The sequence below is a fragment of the Macaca thibetana genome, chromosome 12, assembly GCF_024542745.1.
Source record: "Macaca thibetana thibetana isolate TM-01 chromosome 12, ASM2454274v1, whole genome shotgun sequence".
NCBI lineage: Eukaryota > Metazoa > Chordata > Mammalia > Primates > Cercopithecidae > Macaca > Macaca thibetana.
The window spans coordinates 88,742,737-88,766,578 of NC_065589.1; the positions used below are offsets into that span (position 1 = coordinate 88,742,737).

Consider the following 23,842-nt stretch of genomic DNA (forward strand, 5'->3'; position numbering starts at 1 on the left):
AGGGCTTTACAGCTAATTGTTTATTCTTCTCTTTACTAATTAAAATGATAGAATTAATCATGTAATTGTATGGATAAACATAAATCCCATAGGATTTATGGAATTTCTGTTATTCAGAGGTTTGAAAGGACACTTTGAAGGGATTCTACTAAAACTTTTTCCTAGGAATAAATGCCTTTTGGTTTCACGTTCTTAATTCTTCTATAAGAGCTCAGAAGTCAGATGTGAATTTTTTAAAGGATTAGTTAATTGTTAATTTAAAAGATGAATTAAAGACAATGGTTAATGAGTGAGCTACACAAATCTTTCTATATATAAGCAGTGTATATTAAAAGTTAAAAAGAAGATTGTAGTTGTTCATAAAATAGATCCATACTGGCAATGATGACTTTTGAATGTTAGTTGTAATATAGTGGTTTGCAATCTTCAAAGCACAATAGCAGGACCTGAGGCACCTCTAAAAAAAAGATGGATATGCTTAAGTACCACCCTCCACAGATTTAGATTTAATTGGCTGGGGGTGGGGGCCTGATGGTGGTATTAATGTAAAGTTTCTATGTAATTCTAATGCACTGCCAAGGGTGAGAAACTGCTATAGAAACTGAGATTTGGAATGCTCATCTAAGTAGTCTGTGAGGCTGTTAAAAACCAAATATTTTGCTTTTGTCAAAATTATATTCTCCTCTGCCAAAGGTTATGCTCATGTTTTAATTAAACAGAATTGTTCACTGAAAAACCACCAAATAATATTGTACTTGGACATCTACCATATTGCAGAGTTCTCTATTTCTCCCAGTGCTCTCACTGTTTCATGCTCAGGTAATTAACTGTCCATCAGTTGGAGTAGCAGAGGCTTGCTTAGTCTCAGAGCTATTTTATTACTTTTCATCTTGCTGGGTTCCTATCATGAACAGTATCATTGACCTTCTGAGTTATAATGAGAAACACTAACAAAGCTAAGCAGATGGTAATTAGGAAGTAGCCATGACTCTCACCTGATGGGGGTTTTGGAACACTATGGCAATAAATATATAAGATATTACAGTGCTGGAGAGTCTATTTGATAAAATTAGGAACCAAAATTGCTGCAATTATCCTATCATAATGCAACCAAATGCTTAATATTGTTAAGTGATGTATTTTTAATGATCAGTTCAGAGTGCCTATCTACTTATCTACTTACTGATAAAGTACTGGCACATTTTAATTTAAATAACACATATTGAATTTCATCTTACAGTTGGTCATCATCCTTATATATGATAAATGTGTAAGTGGCTAAAAATAAACTATGCTTAATAGTTTATTTTTATACTATTGAAAATGACTCAAATAATTTTTACTTATGCTTGGAAATAATAAAAATAATAAGATAAAATTACAATTCTTCAAGAAACTCCTGTATTTTCTGAAGACAGATACTCCTGGACAGATTTTTGGGTTTGCAATATCAGTTAGCTCTCTCAGATAGGAGATTGTGCCTTACGATGTTTAATACCTATAGCCATAGCCAATGTTATGCAACACGTTCTGTTCTAAGTTAACTGTCCTGTAATATGCTTAATAAAATATTTACATATGCCTATGTAAACTTTAAGTGTTCAGAGCATCTAGAAAATGAAAAATCTTGATTATGGTTAAATTAGCTGAAATTATTTGCTTTTCAAGGTTGTGTCTATACAACCAAACAACCAATTTAATCAATTGAACAAGAGGGGAATAGTCAGCTCAATGACTGTGAACACTACCTACCACACATAGTAAGTAGGAAAGATGAACTGAGTTAACAGAAGTAAAGCACTTAACACAGTTCCTAACACATAATCAACAGGGTAGGTAATTCATCTTTGTTGTTGTTATTGATGTTAATCATTTAAGCAAAATCCTTGCTGTCCTTCACTTGACTTGGGCTCCTCTCTCTATATATACCCTCACTTTAGGTTTCAAAACCATTTGGAACTACCTCATATCCAAGATGTTGACTGAAATCTGCCTCAGAGCATCATTTCTTACTCTTTAACTCCTCCTGTTTTCGTAAGAAGTCATTTTATCCTTCATCAGTGATTATGGTTCCTTAGTTAATCCCTAGTCTCACATTAATAACAACTTTCAGGAATTTCTTCTTCCCTTCTCCCAACTGATTTCCAAGGCTCTGCCATGTCAGCAAAACACTAGCTTAGGAATCTTGGTTCTCTGTGCTTGCTTTTCTGCAATTTCCAATTATCTCTCTTTTTTTTTTCTTTAATTTTGGTGCTTGGGTGAATTTACCTTTCACTTCATTTACTTCTGCTATTAAGACACTGGAAAAGTAATAAGATGTGGTTAACTGGTTATAGGACAAGTCCACATTATTGATTCTCTGCTTAATTCACAAACTGCTAACAATCCTGCTATCTATGTTTATTTGTTTACCTGTCTTATTTTTAACTGAGTTTTTTTTTTTTTTTTTTTTTTTTTTTTTTTTTTTTTTTGAGACAGGGTCTTACTCTGACACCCAGGCTAGAGTGAGTGGTGCAGCCTCGACTTCCCAGGCTCAGGTGATTCTCCAACCTCAGCCTCCAGAGTAGCTGGGACTACAGGCATGCACCATCACACTGAGCTATCTTTTTGTATTTTTTGCAGAGACCGGGTTTTGCCATGTTGCTCAGGCTGTTCTTGAACTCTTGGGCTCAAATGACCTGCCCACCTTGGCCTCTCAAAGTGCTGGGATTACAGGTGTTAGTCACCACACTTGGCCTGAGTCTTTTCCAAAAGTTTTGGACTCTTCTCAACAACCTGGGGATGAAGGAAATGCAGGAAACCTAAACTCTTTCAATCATGAAATCTAAACTCCTTCAATCTCTAGCTCAATGTGTTTAAAAATGTGTCTTCCTCATGGCCTCCTGTTTCCTCTTGTCTCATGGAAAAGAATACCTCCTTTCCTCTCCTTGTAGGCTAGCATTCATGCTTGTGGACTCAACAGACTCTCTCCTGACTACTCTTTCAGGCCCTTGCTCATTGACTATTAACATTTATGTTTTATGCCTTTGATTTCTAGATTGGTCCCTTGAGCTTACAAGCCTGCTGAATTAAGTTCTATCCTAAACCAAAAAACATTTTCATTCCACCTTACTACTCTTTTAAACTAGGGACATATATTTTCTATTCCCTTCACCGGTAACCTTCTTGAAAGGATAATTTCTACATACTCCCTTAACAACTTTTGACCTTCTAACTAGAAGCTAGATCTTGCGCCCACCTCTACAATAACTTCTTTCTGAAAGGTCCCCATTGATTCTGAACTCCAATAACCTGTCTTTAACTTTTTCCTCTGAAAGTATATAGTACAATTCATCAGCCTTCCTGCTTGAAATTATTTTCATTTCTAGTTCCCATTGCATTGTTCTGTAGAGGTTTCCCTTCTACTATTTTGACTGTTAATTTTGTGATTCTTATTGATACCCCCTTCCTCTCCTTTTTCCTTCCTATCAGACTTTGGACAAGCTCTTAATTTCATATCTATCAGGTGGGTCCAATATACCATCATAATATTATTTTGTGGATATATGCATTTAATAATTTCTTCTCTCATCTGAAATGTAGTCCTCCCAAGGGTCTCTCAGAGGCACTTTTCTCTTTCTGTACTCTTTGTCTGGGTAAGATCAGATCATCCATCACATACCTTTCACTGTCACCTCTGTGGTTCACTCTTAATCTGTGTTTTCATACTTGTTTCCTCTGCATAAGTTGTGCTTTTGCAGTTACTCACTAGATGATTCCTTCAAAAAACTCCATTGACTCTGTTCAGTGTATATATCATAGACCTGAAAATTTGCTACTCATCTGCTTCTCTTTTAATGTCTTATATTTCTTTCCAGTCTCTTAGTATAAAATGAAAAATCACATTTTTTGCGCCTAATTCAATTATTTCCAAAAGACTTCTTTTTCTTCTGAAGTATTTTTGACTCATCTCTGTTATCATAGTGACTACTCTTATCTTCTATGTTTGCTAATAATGGGGTCCTCTTAGATGCTAAGATGCTTAGATGCTGAGAGGATATGGATGCCTCTAGATTCTTCTGCTTCTGAAATTTGTCCTAAAAATCATAGCCAGAATAATTTCTCTAAATCAATGCTCCTCTAAAAATGTTAACCAGATGTTCAAAAATCTATGTTAAGGAAATAAATTCTAGCTTCTTATCCTGGCATCATTAATCTAGCACTACCCAATGAGCTCCTCCCAACCCCTTTTAACTATTTGCCTGCATGTAAACTGTTTAGCTGTTACTGGTAAATGCTTAACGTTTTTGTACCTCAGTATATTTGTTCACATCCATTGGTTACCTGGATTTTTCTTTGAAAACTCCCCTTGTACGTTCAAACTTGATTATTCTTAGGCTAATACAAATGCTATACACTCTAGGCATCCTACCTTCAACAACACTGCCCCTGCCCCCTGCTGCCTCAATCAAGACATATTCTTCTCCTTCCACCTTCTTCTATAAGCCCTTATCACTGTCTATCTCAAGGAACCGGCCAATTCCTATTGTATATAGTATTATATTTATTTCTATGTACATTTCACCACTTCTATAAGCATATCCAATACATTGGTTTAATAGTATTAGACTATTTAATAGTATTAGACTATTTAATAGATTCCAGGCATGGTGGCTCACGCCTGGAATCCCAGCACTTTGGGAGGCCAAGGCAGGTGGATTATGAGGTCAGGAGATCAAGACCATCCTTGCTAACACGGTGAAACTCCATCTCTACTAAAAAATACCAAAAAAAAAAAAAAAAAAAAATTAGCCGGGCCTGGTGGCTGATGACTGTAGTCCCAGCTACTCCGGAGGCTGAGGCAGGAGAATAGCTTGAACCCGGGAGGCAGAGCTTGCAGTGAGCCGAGATTGTGCCACTGCACTCCAGCCTGGGTGACAGAGGGGGACTCTGTCTCAAAAAAAAAAAAAATAATAATAATAATAATAAATAACATAATAATAATAGTATTAGACTATTGATGGATATTTACTGAATAAACAAACAAATGAGTAATGTATCCCTATAGCCACAGAACAATCTATTTGAAAGTTAAAATTATCTGCAATTTTATTTCTGAAATTCCAAAAATGTTCTTTGCTCGCACCTGTTAAATTGATGAGTAACAAAGATGACTTCACTAATTCCAAGATTTTCAAAGGCTCTATCATTTAATAGGAGTTTTAGGGGTTGAATTTGATAGTATTTTATTTATTTATGTATTTAGTTATACTTTGAGACTGGGTCTCACTATTATTGCCCAGAATAATCTTGAACTCTTGACCTCCAGCAATCTTCCTGTCTCAGATAGGATGACAGATACGTGCCACAGTGCCCAGTTTCTGATAGTATTTTAGAATTTAAGATATGAAGATTTGTAACTATGTAAAATAGTAAAGGTCTCAAAAAAGTATGCATTTGACATGGAAAAATGCTGGAGTTTTTCACCAGAAGTTGGCAAATCAGTAGAAATTGTGACAGAATACATTTAATTATTTAGTAATGCTAAAATGTAATGTCTGTATTTTCACCAAGAAGACAATATATCCTGTATTTCATGCTAGGATAATCACCCCGGGAAGGAGACCCCAAGAGGCAGCCAAATTTAGTTGTTAGAAGTCTGGACTTCATAGCTAGATATATGTAACACTCTTGAAACAATACCAGCACAAAGCTTATAGTATACATTTTAGATACTATCTATAAAAACAGGGGAAACATCTCTGTTTACCAAGATTATAAGTCGCTTCATTTTTATTGTTTTCTGGGTCCAAATAATTTTCAGATATGTAATATTTCAGAGCTCTAAAATCCCTACAGTTTTGGTCAAAAAATTTAGTTGCAATGTGTTTAAGTGACTTGTTCAAGGACCCCTAACTAATTGGTAGCATGGATAAAAAAGTCATCTTTCTTTTTCTTTCTTTCCTATCTATCTGTCTGTCTGTCTGTCTATCTATCCATCTATCTATCTATCTATCTATCTATCTATCTATCTATCTATCTATCAATCAATCAATCATCTTTCCATTTGTCCATATACCTTATACAGCAAAAGATTTGGGGTAACTAGAAATACATTTTTCCTGGCTGGGCACGGTTGTTCACGCCTGTAATCCCAGCACTTTGAGAGGCCGAGGCGGGCGGATCACGAGGTCAGGAGATCAAGGCCATCCTGGCTTAACATGGTGAAACCCCATCTCTACTAAAAATACAAAAAATTAATCTGGCATAGTGGCGGGCGCCTGTAGTCCCAGCTACTCTGGAGGCTGAGGCAGGAGAATGGTGGGAATCCGGGAGGTGGAGTTTGCAGTGAGCCAAGGTCGCGCCACTGCACTCCATCCTGGGCGACAGAGCGAGACTCCGTCTCAAAACAACAACAACAACAACAACAATAATAATAACAACATAAAATAATACATTTTTCTTGATTTCAGTCTCCATGTTTATGTACCATGTTTTCCCGTGAATTTTTGGACCACCCTTCAGAAACAATTTCTCTTAAAGTTTTGAAACATCATTCTTTCTATTTTTTTCTTTTGATACATCAGGATTCTGTTTAATCTTACTTGCAAATAATCAAGGGCCTTGGAGAAAAACTCCTAAGAATGTTTGAGAGACTACAGATGAGTTCTAGGCTATTATTTATATGTTCAAATAACACAATATCTACACTGTTAGTATTTAGATCTGTGTTAATTACATTTTCCATAGATTATAAAATTAATAAAGATAAGTAATAAAAATGAGGGTTTTTTTTTTTTTTTTTTTTTTTTTTTTTTTTTTTTTTTGAGACTGAGTCTGGCTCTGTCGCCCAGGCTGGAGTGCAGTGGCCGGATCTCAGCTCACTGCAAGCTCCGCCTCCCGGGTTTACGCCATTCTCCTGCCTCAGCCTCCGGAGTAGCTGGGACCACAGGCGCCCGCCACCTCGCCCGGCTAGTTTTTTGTATTTTTTAGTAGAGACGGGGTTTCACCGTGTTAGCCAGGATGGTCTCGATCTCCTGACCTTGTGATCCGCCCGTCTCAGCCTCCCAAAGTGCTGGGATTACAGGCTTGAGCCACCGTGCCCGGCTGGTTTTTTTATGGGCATGAATAGCTGAAATCTTCACATACATCTATTTTTTTTTAACTATAAAATCGAATGGCTTGATTGGGTTAATCATTTTGCAGGTTTAGGAACCCAAAGGAAATGAAATGCTAAGAGTTTCTCTCCTTTCTTGCATATTCTATGCAGTATAACCAAAATAGAAAGCAGAGGAAAGAGAAAGGAAGCAGAGGCACAAATGCTCTTCTATCAGAGTGATGAATAATTAAATGCTGAATGTAATTAAAGTTTTTACAACTAAAAATGGGAAGTTTGGTGGATACCACACACTATTACAATCATCTGAACCTATGTTTGGGTATGAAGATGTGGTTTTCTGTAGAGAAGAAACTATTACTTTAAGAGTTTATGCTGGCTTAGGCTCTGGACATGGAAGCTTACTAAAATCCTGCAGAAACAATTTGTGTTTCTGCAGGATTTTAGTGGAACACAAAATGGAACACAAATAATTTGTGTTATTTTTAAGGAATAAGAAAAATATAATGTTTTGCTTAGTATGGGCAAATGATTTGTTTTGCTGCCAAAGAACCCACTTACCAACAAGCAGGGGAATCAAATACTTTAACCTGTGCCTGCTTTAATCTATGTTTCCAATAAAGGAGTAGTTATTTTTTCCCCTAAGTCCTTTTTAATAATTCCTAGGACCTGATAAAACCCTAAGCTTCCACAAGGAGGTACAGTAATTGGTGCAAATTTTAATCTTTCATTTTACTTTCATTTCATGCTTACGAGGGATCAAAATAAACAATGGGGCCAGCTGGGATCAGATGTCGTAAAATATTTTGGTTAACGTGATAAAATTATTCAGTATATAAATGTAATATTTAACTTACCACTCTATTACCCTAGTTTTCTTATCCCAACATGTTGCTAAGAAAGTCTTGCAAATTATCCCCTAAGCTATTAGAAAGTAATACAATACAAAAGTACTCTTCTTTTTCATAGAATATAGATTCAAATATTTTTATTTGAGGAGAGAATTTTTTACTTCTCTCAATCAACATACATTAGATTTTAACAGGGGTAAGCAAGAGCATTACTAGTTGAGCATTCCAAAGTTAGTTCTTTCTTTCAGTCTTTGTTCTGCTCACAATGTTGACCTTTCCCTGTGCTGTTGTTTTCATATCTTTCATTTTATAGAAGTGTTTTAAAGGCTTTTGTGGTATCTATTTCTGTTTCTTTCCTTCAATTCAAACATATATTATGGTTGGATTGAGAAAAGTGTAATACAATCTGATAAAAATTAAGAAGTAAATTGTTACTATTAAACATAAGAAACTTCATCTTATATTTGTATAAGATTTTGAAGAGTAACATTTGTGTTTTTAATTTATTATACTTACTAGTGAAATTATAAATTGATTCAGTGATAATATTTTTGGGAAGGAATTAAATTGGCAGAAGGCATCAGGAATATTAAAATAAATTTCATGTTCAAATGCATAATTCTAAAGCAATCACTTTGTATGCAAAAACTAGGTGAAGAAGAAATAATTGATACAAAAGTTAAAGTGCAAACAAACTCTTGATGAACTTTAGTCAACAAAAAAAAATAGGGAAACATCTTAAGTAATTGAAACATTAGCAGCCATTAAAACCTATGTGGGGAAAAATTAATGGCATAGAAAAATATTGATGATATATTAACTTCTACATTGTAGAAAAATTGAATAGAAAAGCCTTCGAAGAAAATACAACCAAATTCAAAAAGAGGTGGCTCATTGGTGTTCTGCTTCTTTATCCTTTTAGGTACTTGTCACATTTATTTTGCAATATCTATATGTTACATTATCAGATATGAATTTAAAATCTAATTCATATCAAGGACATTGCTCATTTCAATATTTTATAGCACTTCATGAGTTAAGCAAAGTAGGGAGAATAATTTTCCATTTTACAGTTGTGAAGACTAGGTAATTTCTTAATTGGAGGAGCTTGAAATAAAACCAGATCCTCGAAGGCTAGCTTCGATGCTTCTTCTATGATCACACTAGAATGATAGAGGAGATAATATATGTGAACATTCCATGAGTTTTTCACAATTATAATCAGAGATACTAATGATGTTACTTGATTTATTTGATCTTCATAAACTCCTAATTCTAATTGAGTGAAAAATAAATGCATGAAATAAAGTGAATGCTAATAAAAAGGAATATAAGATTAGGTATAATAGGTCTGAAATAAAAACCAATAATATTTACATTTGATTTATTACTATATCAGAATTAAAAGAACATCTAAAACTCTTTTGTTTTACTTTAGAAGTATACTCAATATGGCACTTGAAGTAAAAATGAAGGCAGTCATATTAAAAATATTAATGATGATTAAATGTAAAAAAGTCCATAAGGTAAGATGTGAAGGGTAAAAAAAGTTAAATTCACTTGGAAATTACCAATAGGTTTTTAATTTTAAAAATCTATTTTAATCAGTGTGAAATTAAAGTGGAAATGAATATCTTTATAATTATTTGAGGTTCACTTACAGGGCATAATTAAGAGACTAAAGCAATCAATAAGACTTAAGCCAGGCTCATTTCTAGAGGTCCACACCACTTTAGTTGTAGACATAATTATTCCTGTACATCCACACTTGGACCATTTACACTAGACTCTTTCCCTCATCCAGCATACCTGTGGCCAGTGCCAGACAGTGAGGAACTTGACAGCATAGGTTGCCTTATCCATGTTTGTATGTGAGGAACTTAGCACAGTGCCTAACAGTTTGTATGCATGGAATACAAATAGAACAGTTTGTATGTTTGTTTTTGTATGGAATCAAACTTATTTCAATAGCCTAAACCAAATCACCTCCCATTTGCATGTGTTAGGAAAAAATGTATAACTCATCCCCAAATTAATTAAATGATCTAGAGTATTATTTGCATCATCAGGTAACTTTGCTACTAGTTGCCTATTCCATTAGGTAATGTATATGCATAGTTATACAGGGGTGATATGCTTGATGAGTTTCAAACTCAGCCATTTCCCAGGCAGTAGCCTCTAAGACCAGCGTCAGAACTTTAAAAGATTATAGCCAAATAAAGATAATTATATAAAGTGGATTTGTTGCAATAAATATATTTTCCCTCTTTCCTCAAGACACAGGTGCAGATAAATATTTCTTCAATTTCAAGAATGATAACAAATACCAAATGACCCTCAGCCTCAGAGTCAGGAACATAATTAGAAGAAGTTGTGGAGACCGGGATAAGTTTTCATGCCATTTCTACATGGGCAGTTTCTACTAAACTCCACCTGATGGTACCAGGTTAAGAATCCTGGTCCATTGTAGTAAGACCTTCTGACTTATTAGTAGATGGAAATACAGATTTTTATTTAAAGTATCTCATTTTTAAAGTGTTGGTAATTTTTGAAAATGTAAAACACTATGTATGTCAAATAAAACACTTCTATAGAGAATATTTGGCACAAAAGCTCCTAGTTTATGACCTCCAGTTTAAAAGGTACTATTTGTTGCACACATAATTGAAATATTCTTGAAAAGTCATATAATTCGATTATTAAATGTCAAGGAAAGTTTACTGATTAAAGAAAACGATATATTCACAATTATGTATATTATTCCATGGTTATAATATGAACATTAACAAGTATTTCACAAACTCCATTTATTATGAAAATGAAAATACCAAAGCCCAGAAGTTGGCAATAGAAAAATAAGAATCACCATGTTAAGCTTTACTTTAGATGTAGTATAACTGATTTAGGTCACAAGTTCAACCTGGCTTTCAACATAAGCAGTTGCATGATTGTATTTCTAAATGATGACTAGCCAATTATGGTGACTACAAAGTTCTGTCATAACTGACATTTTAAATAAAGCATTCCACTAAGAAAACTAAAATTTCAGCTTCATTTTCATCACTTTAGCTATTCAGAATTCTGTTAATCAAGTAGGAAAAAAATTATCTTCAACATCTAGAATGATTTATCTGTATGACTGTGAGAAAAATGATCACAGCTTTAAGCAATAGATTACAAGTAGAAGGAACATTCACATTACAGCTATGCTGATGAAAATTACCTGCAGGCTGTTACAACCGAGCCCACGAATTAATTAACCTTTTGCCACAAAAATCTAGAAACTTCAGCAAAGACTGAGGTTGCTCTGTTTCTCTCGCTTCAGCTTCCTCAGTGTGTTAGAAAATAAAATGATGTGCAGTTACTGAAGCAAACAAAATGTACTGAGATTTTACCAGTTCTCAAGCTACTGTAATACAACCACATAAATTATGGTTAAAATATAGCAAGTTAGATGATTCATCTTTTGTTTTAGTTAATGAAAGATGAGTAATAATGATTGATTTCTACATAGATCTTTATTTTATGAATGAAATCAGTAATTTCTTACTATGAATGTTGGCTACCTCTTAGTTATCTTCTGTTTGACTCTGTGAGAACATAAATAAAGCATGTCTTTTGCCAATGTGTTTTTTTAAATGAGTATGAACATGCCTTCTTATAAACAGCATTTTCAAATGAATAAAAACATTATCCATATGTAAGTGTATTGGTCAAGCATTCTGATAGTTTTCACATGGGATCTAAAGTTTAAATATCAGCTAACACTAAATGAAAACAATTTGGGAAAACAGAATATCTAATAAATGATGGTAACATGAGCCACTATATTTTCCCAGTTTGTTAAAGGTTAAGTATCAATAAGACTTGGTGAATTTGAAGATTATACAAGACTTAAGACTATTAAGTTACATTTTAAGTATTGACATGATAACTTACATGACTTTATGCAAATGTTAGAAGTCACATTTTATTTTTCTCTTTGATATAATAGATCTCCTTTAGAAGTTAACATCTCTAATATTTAATTGTTCAGTAACAAATAACTTTAGCCACTCTCCTCCATTAGCCAATTTTTAGAGTTTAATTTCAATTAATTCATTATATAATTAAGTAGGTGACAATAGATAACTCATCCCTTCAGTAGGTTACCAGACATTCTTGTTCAGATCATGGATTTTACATACAGTAAGTCTTCACTTAATGCTATTGTGACTTTAAGTGAAATGACAAATAAAAGGTCCTCAAGTAACATCCTTTAGTTCAATGTCCCTCCATTATAAAATTGATGACAGTGTTTTTTGTTATTTTGTTTAAAGTAGCAGTTTCCAAGAACCCATTTACAATGCTAAGTGAGGACTTAAAGTGTATGGTTTTAGAATGTTAGGGTATTTTTCTCATGTTCCAAAGGAAGGATGATTTGCCAAATTCATCTTTAAAGAATTAAACTAGTGAATACTTCCCCAAGTATTTTTCAGGAAATCAATTTTTAGTTTCAGGTAAGAGGTTCACAATGTGTTTAAGTATGAAGATGATACTTTTGTGTTAATAAAGTGGGTAATGCTTATACAGACAATTCAAGATGTATATGATATTTTTTTATTACAAGTAAGCTCATATTTCACTAATCAATATTTCAACTTAAGTAGTATTTGAAGTAATTTGGGGCAATAAACCCTTTGAAATTTTGAATACATTAAAATTTTCCAAATGGACCTATGGAATCTATAAGGAAGATAGCCGTTTAAACGTGATATATTTAGAATATTTAGCAAAACATTTTTGGCTATTTCAGTTTTGAGAACATTTCTATTATAAGCCATACACTTTAAGGTAAGACATACATTTACTTGAGTGTCAAGGCTAGCACATTTCTGTCACACAGAAAATTCACAGTAAATATATTTTGAATATAAGAATACATAAACCTTCAAAAGATATTTAGCATTTTTGCCAATACTTAAGTTTGCTTATCTAATTTAAATTAGATTTAATATTGTCATTGATCCTTATATGATTATGTAAAGGGTCATAATGTATATGTATATTGAATAATAAGGATACGATTAAATATTTCAACATTAGAACAGAAATTTATAATATTCCTTAATTTTTATGGGAATATACATAATCTTCAGGAGAGATGATATACATACCTGACAGGTAATGTTCTGTCTCCTTTCCTCCTGTCCATTTCTCTTTGGGGAACAGGATACCAGCGGAAATTCAGTTTCCAGTTAAAACCCCCATAAGTCATGTCTGACCCAGCCATATATTCAAAAGTATCATCACTAATCACATCAATGATAGGGCAGACAACCGTTTTCCTGCAGAAAAATTAAAACCAATTTATAGACACATGATAATTAAAATGTTACATTATCTTCTCCAAACTGATTACAGTTGATATGATGAAATGTAATTATTTTGTTACTTTAATATGCCTTAGCTTCATTTTATCCTATTAGTCCATGGAATTATTTCCTTTGAATATATATTCCTTACAGTTTACTTTATGCTATCATTTGAAATCTAATCAAATACACTAATTGACCTTCAAGTCTATTTCCAAATGCATTCTAAGTACTAACTTAGCAAGATGAGCAGGGTCTATTTTTCATCAAACCTCCACCCACAGCATGATTAGTAGAGCTGCTTTGAGATTAGGTATCATTTTAGCTATAACCCATTGAAAAGCAATAGCATTCAGGGAGGGAAGAAGGGATGATGGCAAATTAGATCTGGTAGTTTGCATTTCAAGTAGGGTACGTTAGTTTAGAGAGTTCTGAGGACATCTTCATGGAGAAAACACCTACTAGGAAAAACAAACAAAAATCAACAAACAGCAACAATAAAAATCATAATCTGTCAGTATAAGTAAATGTTTCCTATGAAAAATGATAGGGTCATGACAATTTCTGAGTAAAATGTCCTCAAATTGAGAGTTTACATTTATAATCTAGACGATAGCTTAAGATAGGGAAAGATAAGCAACTTCAATCTCTGGTGTTTTATCCTTTTTTTTTTTTTCTTTTTGAGACAGAAAAAAAACGTGAGCCACCGCACCTGGCCTATCCCATTTTTCTTAAAGTAAGAGCCAAAAGGTTGGTGTTCTTAATGGTAACTTTCTATGCTAGAAAATTTCATTTGGGAAAATCATTAGGTACACTTTTAATCCATGTTGTGCCTTCTCTAATTCTTGATCTAACCCCTGTTCATTTATTTTATTATGGGATCAAACTTCTGTGATTTCCACAAGTAAACATTCAGGCCTACTCAAATCGTACTGGTTGTAGCTAATTCTGAAGACCAGAATTGGTTTTTCATATTTGGTAGAAGGTAAATATACAAATAGGCTTCTGAATCATCTCCAGATATGAAAAGCACACAAATGTCCATTATTTACTTGTTTTGTAACACCAGTTTCACCAATACTCATTTTCAATTAAGGTCTTATATTCCACAAAATTGACCAGAGCTTCAACTTATCTGCAATCAACAAGACTCCTGTAGCCTTGGGAAAGCTTCTTGGTGACTCTGGACCCCAGAAAAATCAATATTTTTCTCACTTCCTTTATTAGATTTAATGATTTAACTTGTGAGGAGAAGAAATTAGGTCTAAAAACCTTGAACAGACTATCTATTTAGGGTAGTTTTCAAATTTATAATCAGGACAAGATAAAAGGGTTCATCATATGCAAATACAGTGTAATTATGTTGTTAGATCAAACAAAAAATAGCCTATGCATGACCATATTGAAATATTAAAAGCGCATTGAGTTGAATATGAAACACGTGTGTAAAAATAAACAGCATAATATACCAAAATTTGCCAGGAAATTCATTTTTAAGTTCATTTTACTTTGCCAGTCTTATTGTCCTGTGGGTACTGCACAATACACAGAGTGGAAAAATGTTATTAGCCATGTACAACACTCTATGGACTAAAAGGTTCCTACCGTTTTCTTCAACTGTTGTGCTTCATTTTACTGACAGCTTCCATCCATCTTCCTGGCAAGTACCAAATCCTGCTGTTTAAGTGATGTGGCTGGACTAGCTCAGACTAATTAGTTCCTATCTGGAGTGTCTAATTAAAAATGTCAATTCTAGAAGGACTTTTCTACTATAGATGAAATGACTATGCAAGTAAGGTGTTATGTAATGTTTTGTTATTGTATCAGATAGCATTCAATGTTAGTTATCTTCATTAGGTATTTAGAAATTATACTCTCTTATCACCAGTGTTTATAAATAATTGCAAAAAGAACGCTTGTACTTCATCAACAACAGAAGGAACTGCAGGTATGTATAAGGATTCTTAATTTCTATAAAGTGCTATTTATTCAATTTTCCAGATTTCAAAATGTGTATGTATAAGGTGACAATATTGTTGAAATAATTAAACATATTCTTATAGCTGTGCTCTTATGTTTCCTTTTTTTAATTATAATTATTTTCAGTATTTTCATGTGTGCATGTATGTGTGTGCATTTTTAAGACATTCCAGGTGAATTTGAACTAGACTGACTAAGGGTGCTCGTGTAGTTTAGAGAACACTGGCAGAGAACTGGAAAGAGCTGAATTGTTCCCAGCACTTCCAATGACTGGAGCAAGTTAGATGTAGCTCCTTAGTTCCTCCCCATTATGAGTTATAGATAAGAATATCTACAGTACTTACCTCACAGGGTAGTTGTGAGAACACGAAAAGGTGCTTTGAAAATGTGCTTTATAACACAATTATACTATTTTAGATTATATTTAATTCCTTCACCTAAAAAGTAATTTAACATGTTTTTTATAACTTGAATTGTTTCACTATTTCTTAGTCAACTATCTATGTCCAGCATGAATACAGCAGTCTTATTTATCAAGCAAGTGGGAAAACCTGCTTTTAAGAAAAGCTATAAAATAAGCCTTCTAAAAATAGGAACTTGGAAGACAAATTCTGATGGACATCTGGAACTGTCCTAAGAGGTTCAGTCATAACCCAGGCAGACATAACACATAAATTCTTACCTGTCTTCCTTTATTCTTGCCAGCAAAGGCTCCAGCCATCCTAACGTGCATTCACAGTGTGCATCAAGAAAAGTTATGACCTGCCCTTTTGAAGCGGCTGCTCCTCGAAGACGGGCACGTATTAACCCAGAGCGTTCTTCCATCCTAATAATTTTTACTGGCACTTCTAAATTTTTCACGTAATTCTCTAATGTCAACTTGAGAAAATCTGTAACATGTAAAAGAATTTATAAGAAACATTTTTGAAACTGTTTTAAGAAACAGCAGAGATACTACTAAGATGGAAATTCAACACACAGAAATGGTGGCCAATTCCTATCAGTATTTTTTGCCTTAGATATAAAATAATAGAGATTTCATTAGTTAATTAATGTCATGTATCCATAAAAATCACATGAATGCTCAATAATATAATCAATTGAGTTGGAAAAAAAGATATATTATTGAAAGTCATTTTGGCTGAATTTTTAGGTTAGTAAGAACCATATAGAATCATGAGAGAAAGTGAAAGAATTAGTTATTTGCTTCTAGAGTTGGCATTAATGAGGTTATTGATGAGAATTTGATAGGCTATGGCAGGGCTAGTAAAATTATAATGCAAATATAGATAATTGCCTAGTTATCTTTTTGGCCATAATAAAGCTTTCTAATACAAAAAACAAACAAACAAACAAACAAAACAAACAAACAAAAAAAACAGCTTGTACCTCTTTCACTGGCATCATCTACCAAGATGACCTCAGAGAGTAGATAGTGTGGGGAACGATTTATCACACTGTAAACAGTTCTAAGGAGAGTGCTCCAAGCTTCATTATGAAACACAATGACTACACTTGTGTTTGGAAGTTCATCAGGGTAGACTTTTGTCTTACATCTGAAAAAGAGGAAAGAAGAGGGATCTTAATAAATGCATTTTTTATCCTGATTATTATAAAAAGAAATATCCATAATAACACAACTTCAAACTTGAAAGCCCCTTACTAAGGAAATGTTTTATGAATATCTAAAATCATTTCCCTTTTATAAGTGCTATGAGTAATCAGTTGGCATTCTGAAAATTAAATATGCATAATTACTAATATTTTTATTTTAACTCCTGCAGAGAACAAAGCAGCATGATTTCTACAAGTCTAAGAAAAACCTAAGAAATATAAAATAACATTCTGAAACTTTTGATAAAAGACCTGGTACAACAGGTACAAAGGAGTTCATTTAGTAAATATAATTTTATTCTTTGTTAATAAAAATGTATAACTCAAGAAGTCATAGGAACACAAACAGACACGGGCCCAAAGGATTTTGAAGTATGTAAAACAGATTTTTCTGTTCTAAATCTAGTCATGTATGCTTTTAATTCCGTTTGAGGATGCTATAAACAATATCTACTTCCAAGGAAAGATTTAGGTTTCCTTTAGATTCAGAATCTACTAAATGCATCTTGGCCTCTAAAATTTCCTTATGTTTTGGAGATCAGGAAAGGGAATGGACTACCAGCACTTCTCAAATTTTAATGTGCACAGTCATTGATATGGAAGTGCTGGGAAGGTAAGAGCTTGTTCCCTTTAAATGACATGGAAGCGGGGAAGGGAAGTGCTGGGTAGAGGAAGGCGTGGTCCCTGGCTAGGGCTCCACCCCAACAGACCCTGGGTGAGGATGGCATTTCCTGCCCAAATGTTGCATTTCCCAAGACCACCCTGGCCTGCCATCCTGTGCCTATAACCAGCCCCCACCCCCCTCCATTTCAGCATCACCTGGAGATTCATTCAAATGCAGATTCTAATTCACTCGGTCTTGGGTGAAGTTTCTGCATTTCTGAAAAGCTCTGAGATGATTTAGAGGCTGCTGGTCCCTGGTGCACACTGATTAGTAAGGGGCTACACCATAATTATTACTAGTTTTAGAACTTAATATTTTGAAAAATGTTTTTGACACCCCCAGACTCTAGAAGGCAGACACACAAGCTGCTGGACGTCCAGAGGAGCAGATCTGCCCAAGAAGACACAGACAGCTGGATGAAACAGACAGCTGGATGAAACATTCAGCTGGATGTGGAGAGGAGCACGTCAGCGGAGGAACGCACCGGCAGCTGGACATAGAGAGGGATGCACCGACAGGCATCGGCAAGTCAGCAGGCCATTGACCAGTGGGGGCAGGCAGAATTTGGCTGGGGCAGTCAGAGGAGACAGCACAGGACGCTGAGCTGCCTAACTCCAGGGGAAAACCTTTTCACTCCATCCCCTTTCTGGCCTCCCCCATCTGCTGAGAGCTACCCTTCACTCAATAAAACCTTGCACTCATTCTCCAAGTGTGATCCGACTCTTCCGGTACACCAAGGCAAGAACCCCGGATACAGAAAGTCCTCTGTTCTTGTGACAAGGTAGAGGGTCTAATTGAGCTGGTTAACACGAGTTGCCTATAGACGGCAAAATTAAAAGAGCACACGGTAGCACGCTCCCACTGGGGTGGAGCTGTAAACATCCACCCCTAAACACTGCTGTGGGGTCGGAGCCCCACAACCTGCCCAGTCCGCCCATATGCTGCCCTAGAGATTTGAGCAGAGGGGCACTGAAGAAGCAAGCCACAGCCTCATCACACGCCCTGTGAGGGGGACAAGGCAACTTTTCCCATTTCAGCATCACCTGGAGATTCATTCAAATGCAGATTCTAATTCACTAGGTCTTGGGTGAAGTTTCTGCATTTCTGAAAAGCTCCGAGATGATTTAGAGGCTGCTGGTCCCTGGTGCACACTGATTAGTAAGGGGCTACACCATAATTATTACTAGTTTTAGAACTTAATATTTTGGAAAATGTTTTTGACTTTGCTTATAAATCCAGAGAAGTCCAGATTTTTCTTTTAAAGTAATCAGTCAAGGTACACTTGGATCAATGATATGTGTGGTGCTGTAGGTGGTGAGCCCAAATTTAACAGGCAGGTGTTTGTTGCTCCCATCACCTTGTCAACATTCAGGCATTTCTGTCATGTCATTTTAAATCAATGTGATTACAGATTATAAAAAAAAAAATGTCAAAAGGTTTCTGGAGCAGTAACAGAAGTGTATTCACCTGAGGTTATTTTTCATGTAAAATATTCTGAAGAGCTAGATAATTAACACAATAATATAAACTGAATCAGATACCTCTTGCTACTTATGACTGGCTTAATGCATGACACAACACAGCATTGTTGAAATTAGTTTCCTTCACAAGGGAGTGAAAAAAAATACAATAAAATGTGGAAGATGAAGGCATATAATAAATACTTGATTGTGTGCCAGTTAAGATCTTCATTATCTTTCAAAACCATCTAACAGATCACCTAGTCAATAAAGTCTTCTGTAATATAGCCAGCTAAAAATGTCCATTTACCTCAATTACAACATTTTCCAGCATACATTTACTTGAAAAAGATTTATTAAGCATCTAGAATATAAAAGATACTGTGCATATAGGAAAATAAACATGTAAGGCATGGGAAAAGTAGTTGGATTTATTGTCATCTCTTTCTCTTCTGGAGGCAAGATTCAAAAGGTTTCCATGAACTTCATCATTTGACTTGTATCTCCAAGTAGCTCATCACGAAATAAACTTAGAAAGTCATCTTGGTAAATGAGAGGGTTTTCTCTACCATTTTCTTCAAATTTCCATTCTTCTGCCTCATTAAAAAACCTAATCACTTTCAGTATGCAAAGTCAAGAGTAAGGTAAAGATCATCATCCTCCTCGAAGAAGTATAGCTGGAAAAACAGGCTGAAAGCAGTCTAACAGCCAACAGCCAGTGGCTTCACTCAAGGATTACAGTCAATAAAGTCTACTCAGCATCATTTTTTAAAAAAGATTTTTTCAATCAACATTTTTTGTATGTTACACTAAATGCCAACAATTAAATAAATGATTAAAAATGTCAAACTAAAAGCAGATATTTCGATCCAGCATCTTAAAGTATTTTTATCAAGCTTTACTTTGTGATTAAAAAAATTCACTCACAGGCCGGGCGCGGTAGGTCCCGCTTGTAATCCCAGCACTTTGGGAGGCCGAGACGGGCGGATCAAGAGGTCAGGAGATTGAGACCATCTTGGCTAACACGGTGAAACCTTGTCTCTACTAAAAATACGAAAAAAAAAAAAAAATTAGCCGGGCCCGGTGGCAGGCGCCTGTAGTCCCAGCTACTCAGGAGGCTGACGCAGGAGAATGGCGTGAACCCAGCAGAAGGAGTTTGCAGTGAGCCGAGATCACACCACTGTACTCCAGCCTGGGCAATACAGTGAGACTCCGTCTCAAAAAAAAAAAAAAAAAAAAAAAAAAAAAAAAAAAAATCCACTCACAAATGAATACAAAGTTAGTATTAGTATTCATTTTATGTGTCAAAGTTATAGTGAATTAGTTTGCTGTTAATGCAGCTATCATGTTTACTTATGGCAAACTTCCACTGTCATTATTTAATGTAGCATAAAAATAAAATAGGGCTAATATTTTAATTAATTCTTCCTCTTCTTCCTATGTAAACAGTCATTCATCAAAGGGTAAAAAGATTCAGTTATGAGGGATGAATAAGTACTGGAGATCTAATGCACAGCATGGTGACTATAATTAATAATACTGTATTGTATACTGTAGTTGAAATATACTAAGAGAATTGTTCTTAAGAGTTCTCACCACATCAAAAAAAAAAATCATAAAGATGTGAGGTGATAGACATGTTAATTTGATCATTTCGCAATGTTTAGGTGTATCAAAACATCAAGTTGTATACTTTAAGTATACATAACTTTTAGTTGTCAAATATACCTCAATAAAGTTGAATAAAGTCATTCAGCAAAGACCCCTTCTGTGCTATTAATCTAAAGTGATACAAATTAGTTATTTTCTACATCAGTTTATCCAGTTATCCTAAATGCATAGATTTATGTAAGCAAGAGTTATGATCTTCATTACTTCTGAGGAATCTGTGGTGCAATGAACTGGTATCATTGTCTGTATTTTACCAAAGTTAATGTTCCATCTATGGGAAGATATACTATGATTTTATCTACTGTTAGGAAAGAAAAAAATGTGGTCAAATTATAGCACAATGCTCTCTTATCACTAGAATCTATTTCATACTTAAATAGAGCTTACAGAAAAAGTTTTTAAATGAATTTGGACATAGATTTCTATCAATATTGTCATGCTTGACTTACGAATCAGCCACATCATTTTCCTGTGGATTTGAAGTTTCTTCCATGTATTTAAACTTTCTCCGGCTTTAAATAGTATTGCTTATCCTATGAGGGGCAACCATTTAGTATATAACTCAAGAAGTCTAAAACAGTATCAACCTCTTGTGGATATCTACCTTGGTACTATAAAGTCCTGCTTTTTAAAGTTTAAGGTGCAAATGAATTATGTGGGGATCTTGTTAAAATGCAGATTCTGATTCAGTAGATCTGGTATGAACTCAGGATTCTACATTTATAACACCATCCTTGGTGGTGCCAACACTCCTGGTCCTTGGTTGACATGATAAGAAAAAAGCCATATAAATCAGTCAGCTGTTGATCAGCAGGCAAATGTAGGATTGTAATGATGCCTCCAGTAACAAATCTTTGTTTAATCATATGAAATTTAATTCTTGATGTTCTTTTGTATCTTGTTCTTTTCAGACAATAACTTTTGGTTCTAATAGTGAACCATAATGTAATCTTTTTGAAAAAATAGTGAATGACAATTAAACTCAATACACACAGTACAAAGAGTACACATAATTTAGTTGAAACAACGACTATATGAACAGCTATGACCATGTTTGTAAAACTCATGCTAATTTCAGACACTTAAAATGAAAAAACTGCACATCTTAGCACATGTGAATACAATAATTTCTTTTGTTAGATAAGAAAATGCATTTAAAGTTCTGTGTAGTTAAAAAACCTTTAAAATAAACTATATTATATGTTACACTATATATTATAAATATCTAATGTTATAATATTTTATATTATATATATTTATATATATATATATATATATAAAGCTGGCAGAGTTTTTAACTCACTGATATTTCCAGAAACAATTCAAAACAAATAAGAACAACAACATAAACAAGGAACAAATGATGGAAGTGGGGATAAGTACTTCAAATAGAACAAATTGATAGAACTTGGCTAATAATCTATTCTCCCTGATACAAGACAATTTGTTCTTTGTGATATTAGAAGGATAATTTCACCACTTTTCATCTCAGTTTTTATATCTTTTGCATAATAAGATTAAGGTAGGCAAGCTCAAAGGTCTTATCTGAAATGGATAGTAGGCATTGTTTGGTATACACTGCAGAGAAAAGCTCATAATCTCCACATGGTGGAACTGGAAAGGACTTTCAAAGTTGGCTAATTCAAAGTTTCATTTCACAGAATACAAGTCTCAAGCTGCATACTTCTTTCAGTACTATAATAAAGTAATAATAATGTAACAAAAATAATTTAGTAATACTAATGATTTCTGCCTGAAATTCTTTTATATGCTATATCAAAAGTTTTAAATGACATTAATTGTAAAAAAATTAACTGGAAAAATTAGGAACAAATAAAGCATATTAAAATGTGCCAAAATCTTGCATTCAAATGTATATATCATTATATCAGATAGGGAAATATCGATTTCCCTAGGATCACTTCATTAAAACTAAGCATAGAATGTCAGCTTTAATTGAAATTATGTATATTTAGACCAAATAACTCTTTTAGCAACATGTCTTATGAAGTTATTATTTGTTTTCTTTTACATAAACATCTAAATGGGATTAGCAAAAATTGACATTATTGTGGTGCACAATGTATATGTAATTAACTTTGAGAGTAAAAGTGGCAGATGGCAATAGCAATTTTCATCAATTTGAAAGGAATACTTGTTGTCCAAATCAAGAACCTGAAATCTGGTATTCCAGTGAAATCATAAGCTTTATCATGGCAACAGTGAACACTATATTGACATGCTGAATTTGTAATACTTGCAAGGAAGTGAAAGTGTATTTTTTTTAATTCTATGATAATATATCTGTGGTTCTTAATCTTGGCTGGACATTGGAATTATCTCATGAGCTCAAAAAACTATAGGTGTGAGAGTTTCTATCACAGAGATTATGATTAAAGTGTCTGAATGTGTCTACAGGTGAAGATATTTTTTAAAAATCTTTGGAAATTCAAATGTGTGGCCAAAGTTGAGAATGGTTACTCAAGTACTTTACCGTAAGGATAGACTTTTTGAAATATGTAAAACCTTTAGGCTTACGTCAACATTTTAAAATATGATGCATGAGGTTAACGTCTCTCTTTGTGTTTCTATCGTATAAAAGTAAGATTACTTTTATGTCATATAAAAGCAAGAAGACATTATTTACTGTCATGAAAGCAGGGAAAGTCATAAAGTCTTCTCCACTTCTTTTACAATCTCTTCTGTCATCTGGATGTACACTAATGCTGTTCTAATGGTCTATTAGCTGTTGATTTATAAATATATAAAAATAAATCCAGCTGATCTACTTTGGAGATAATATGGAGGCAGAATCATGTTTCCAATGTCTGTAACATAGCAATACAGTGAAACAGTATTCCTATTTATCACTTTTTCCCTAGGCTATGCACACATTATGGAAACATAAACTGTTACAATTTGATTTTATCCTTCCAAAACAGTATTGATGTTTTCAGATAAGCTACAGAAAACAACATGCCACATCAGAGAAATAAAAATTGACTGTAAGATGAGAATGTGAAATCACAAAGGATCCATGATTACACAGTGATTTAGTTAGACACAGTCCATTCAGGACTCCAGACAAAGGCTGTCAACACTGGAGTTTGCATGACTTGTTGGATTGCTGCTCATTGAGTCAGTGGTTGCCT

The 23,842-nt window shown here is 34.1% G+C and overlaps 1 protein-coding gene across 7 annotated transcripts in view; it reads right to left on the minus strand.

Annotated features, from left to right (window-relative positions):
* GALNT13 (polypeptide N-acetylgalactosaminyltransferase 13) overlaps positions 1-23,842 on the minus strand; it is a 612,881-nt gene that overhangs the window by 203,035 nt on the left and 386,004 nt on the right. For all 7 annotated transcript variants that reach the window (XM_050752066.1, XM_050752064.1, XM_050752067.1 and 4 more), the window contains 3 exons: positions 16,671-16,837; positions 15,964-16,171; positions 13,104-13,274 (listed from right to left, as the gene is read on the minus strand). In XM_050752066.1, coding sequence (XP_050608023.1) covers positions 13,104-13,274; positions 15,964-16,171; positions 16,671-16,837 — 546 coding nt within the window. The remainder of the gene's footprint in view (positions 1-13,103; positions 13,275-15,963; positions 16,172-16,670; positions 16,838-23,842) is intronic.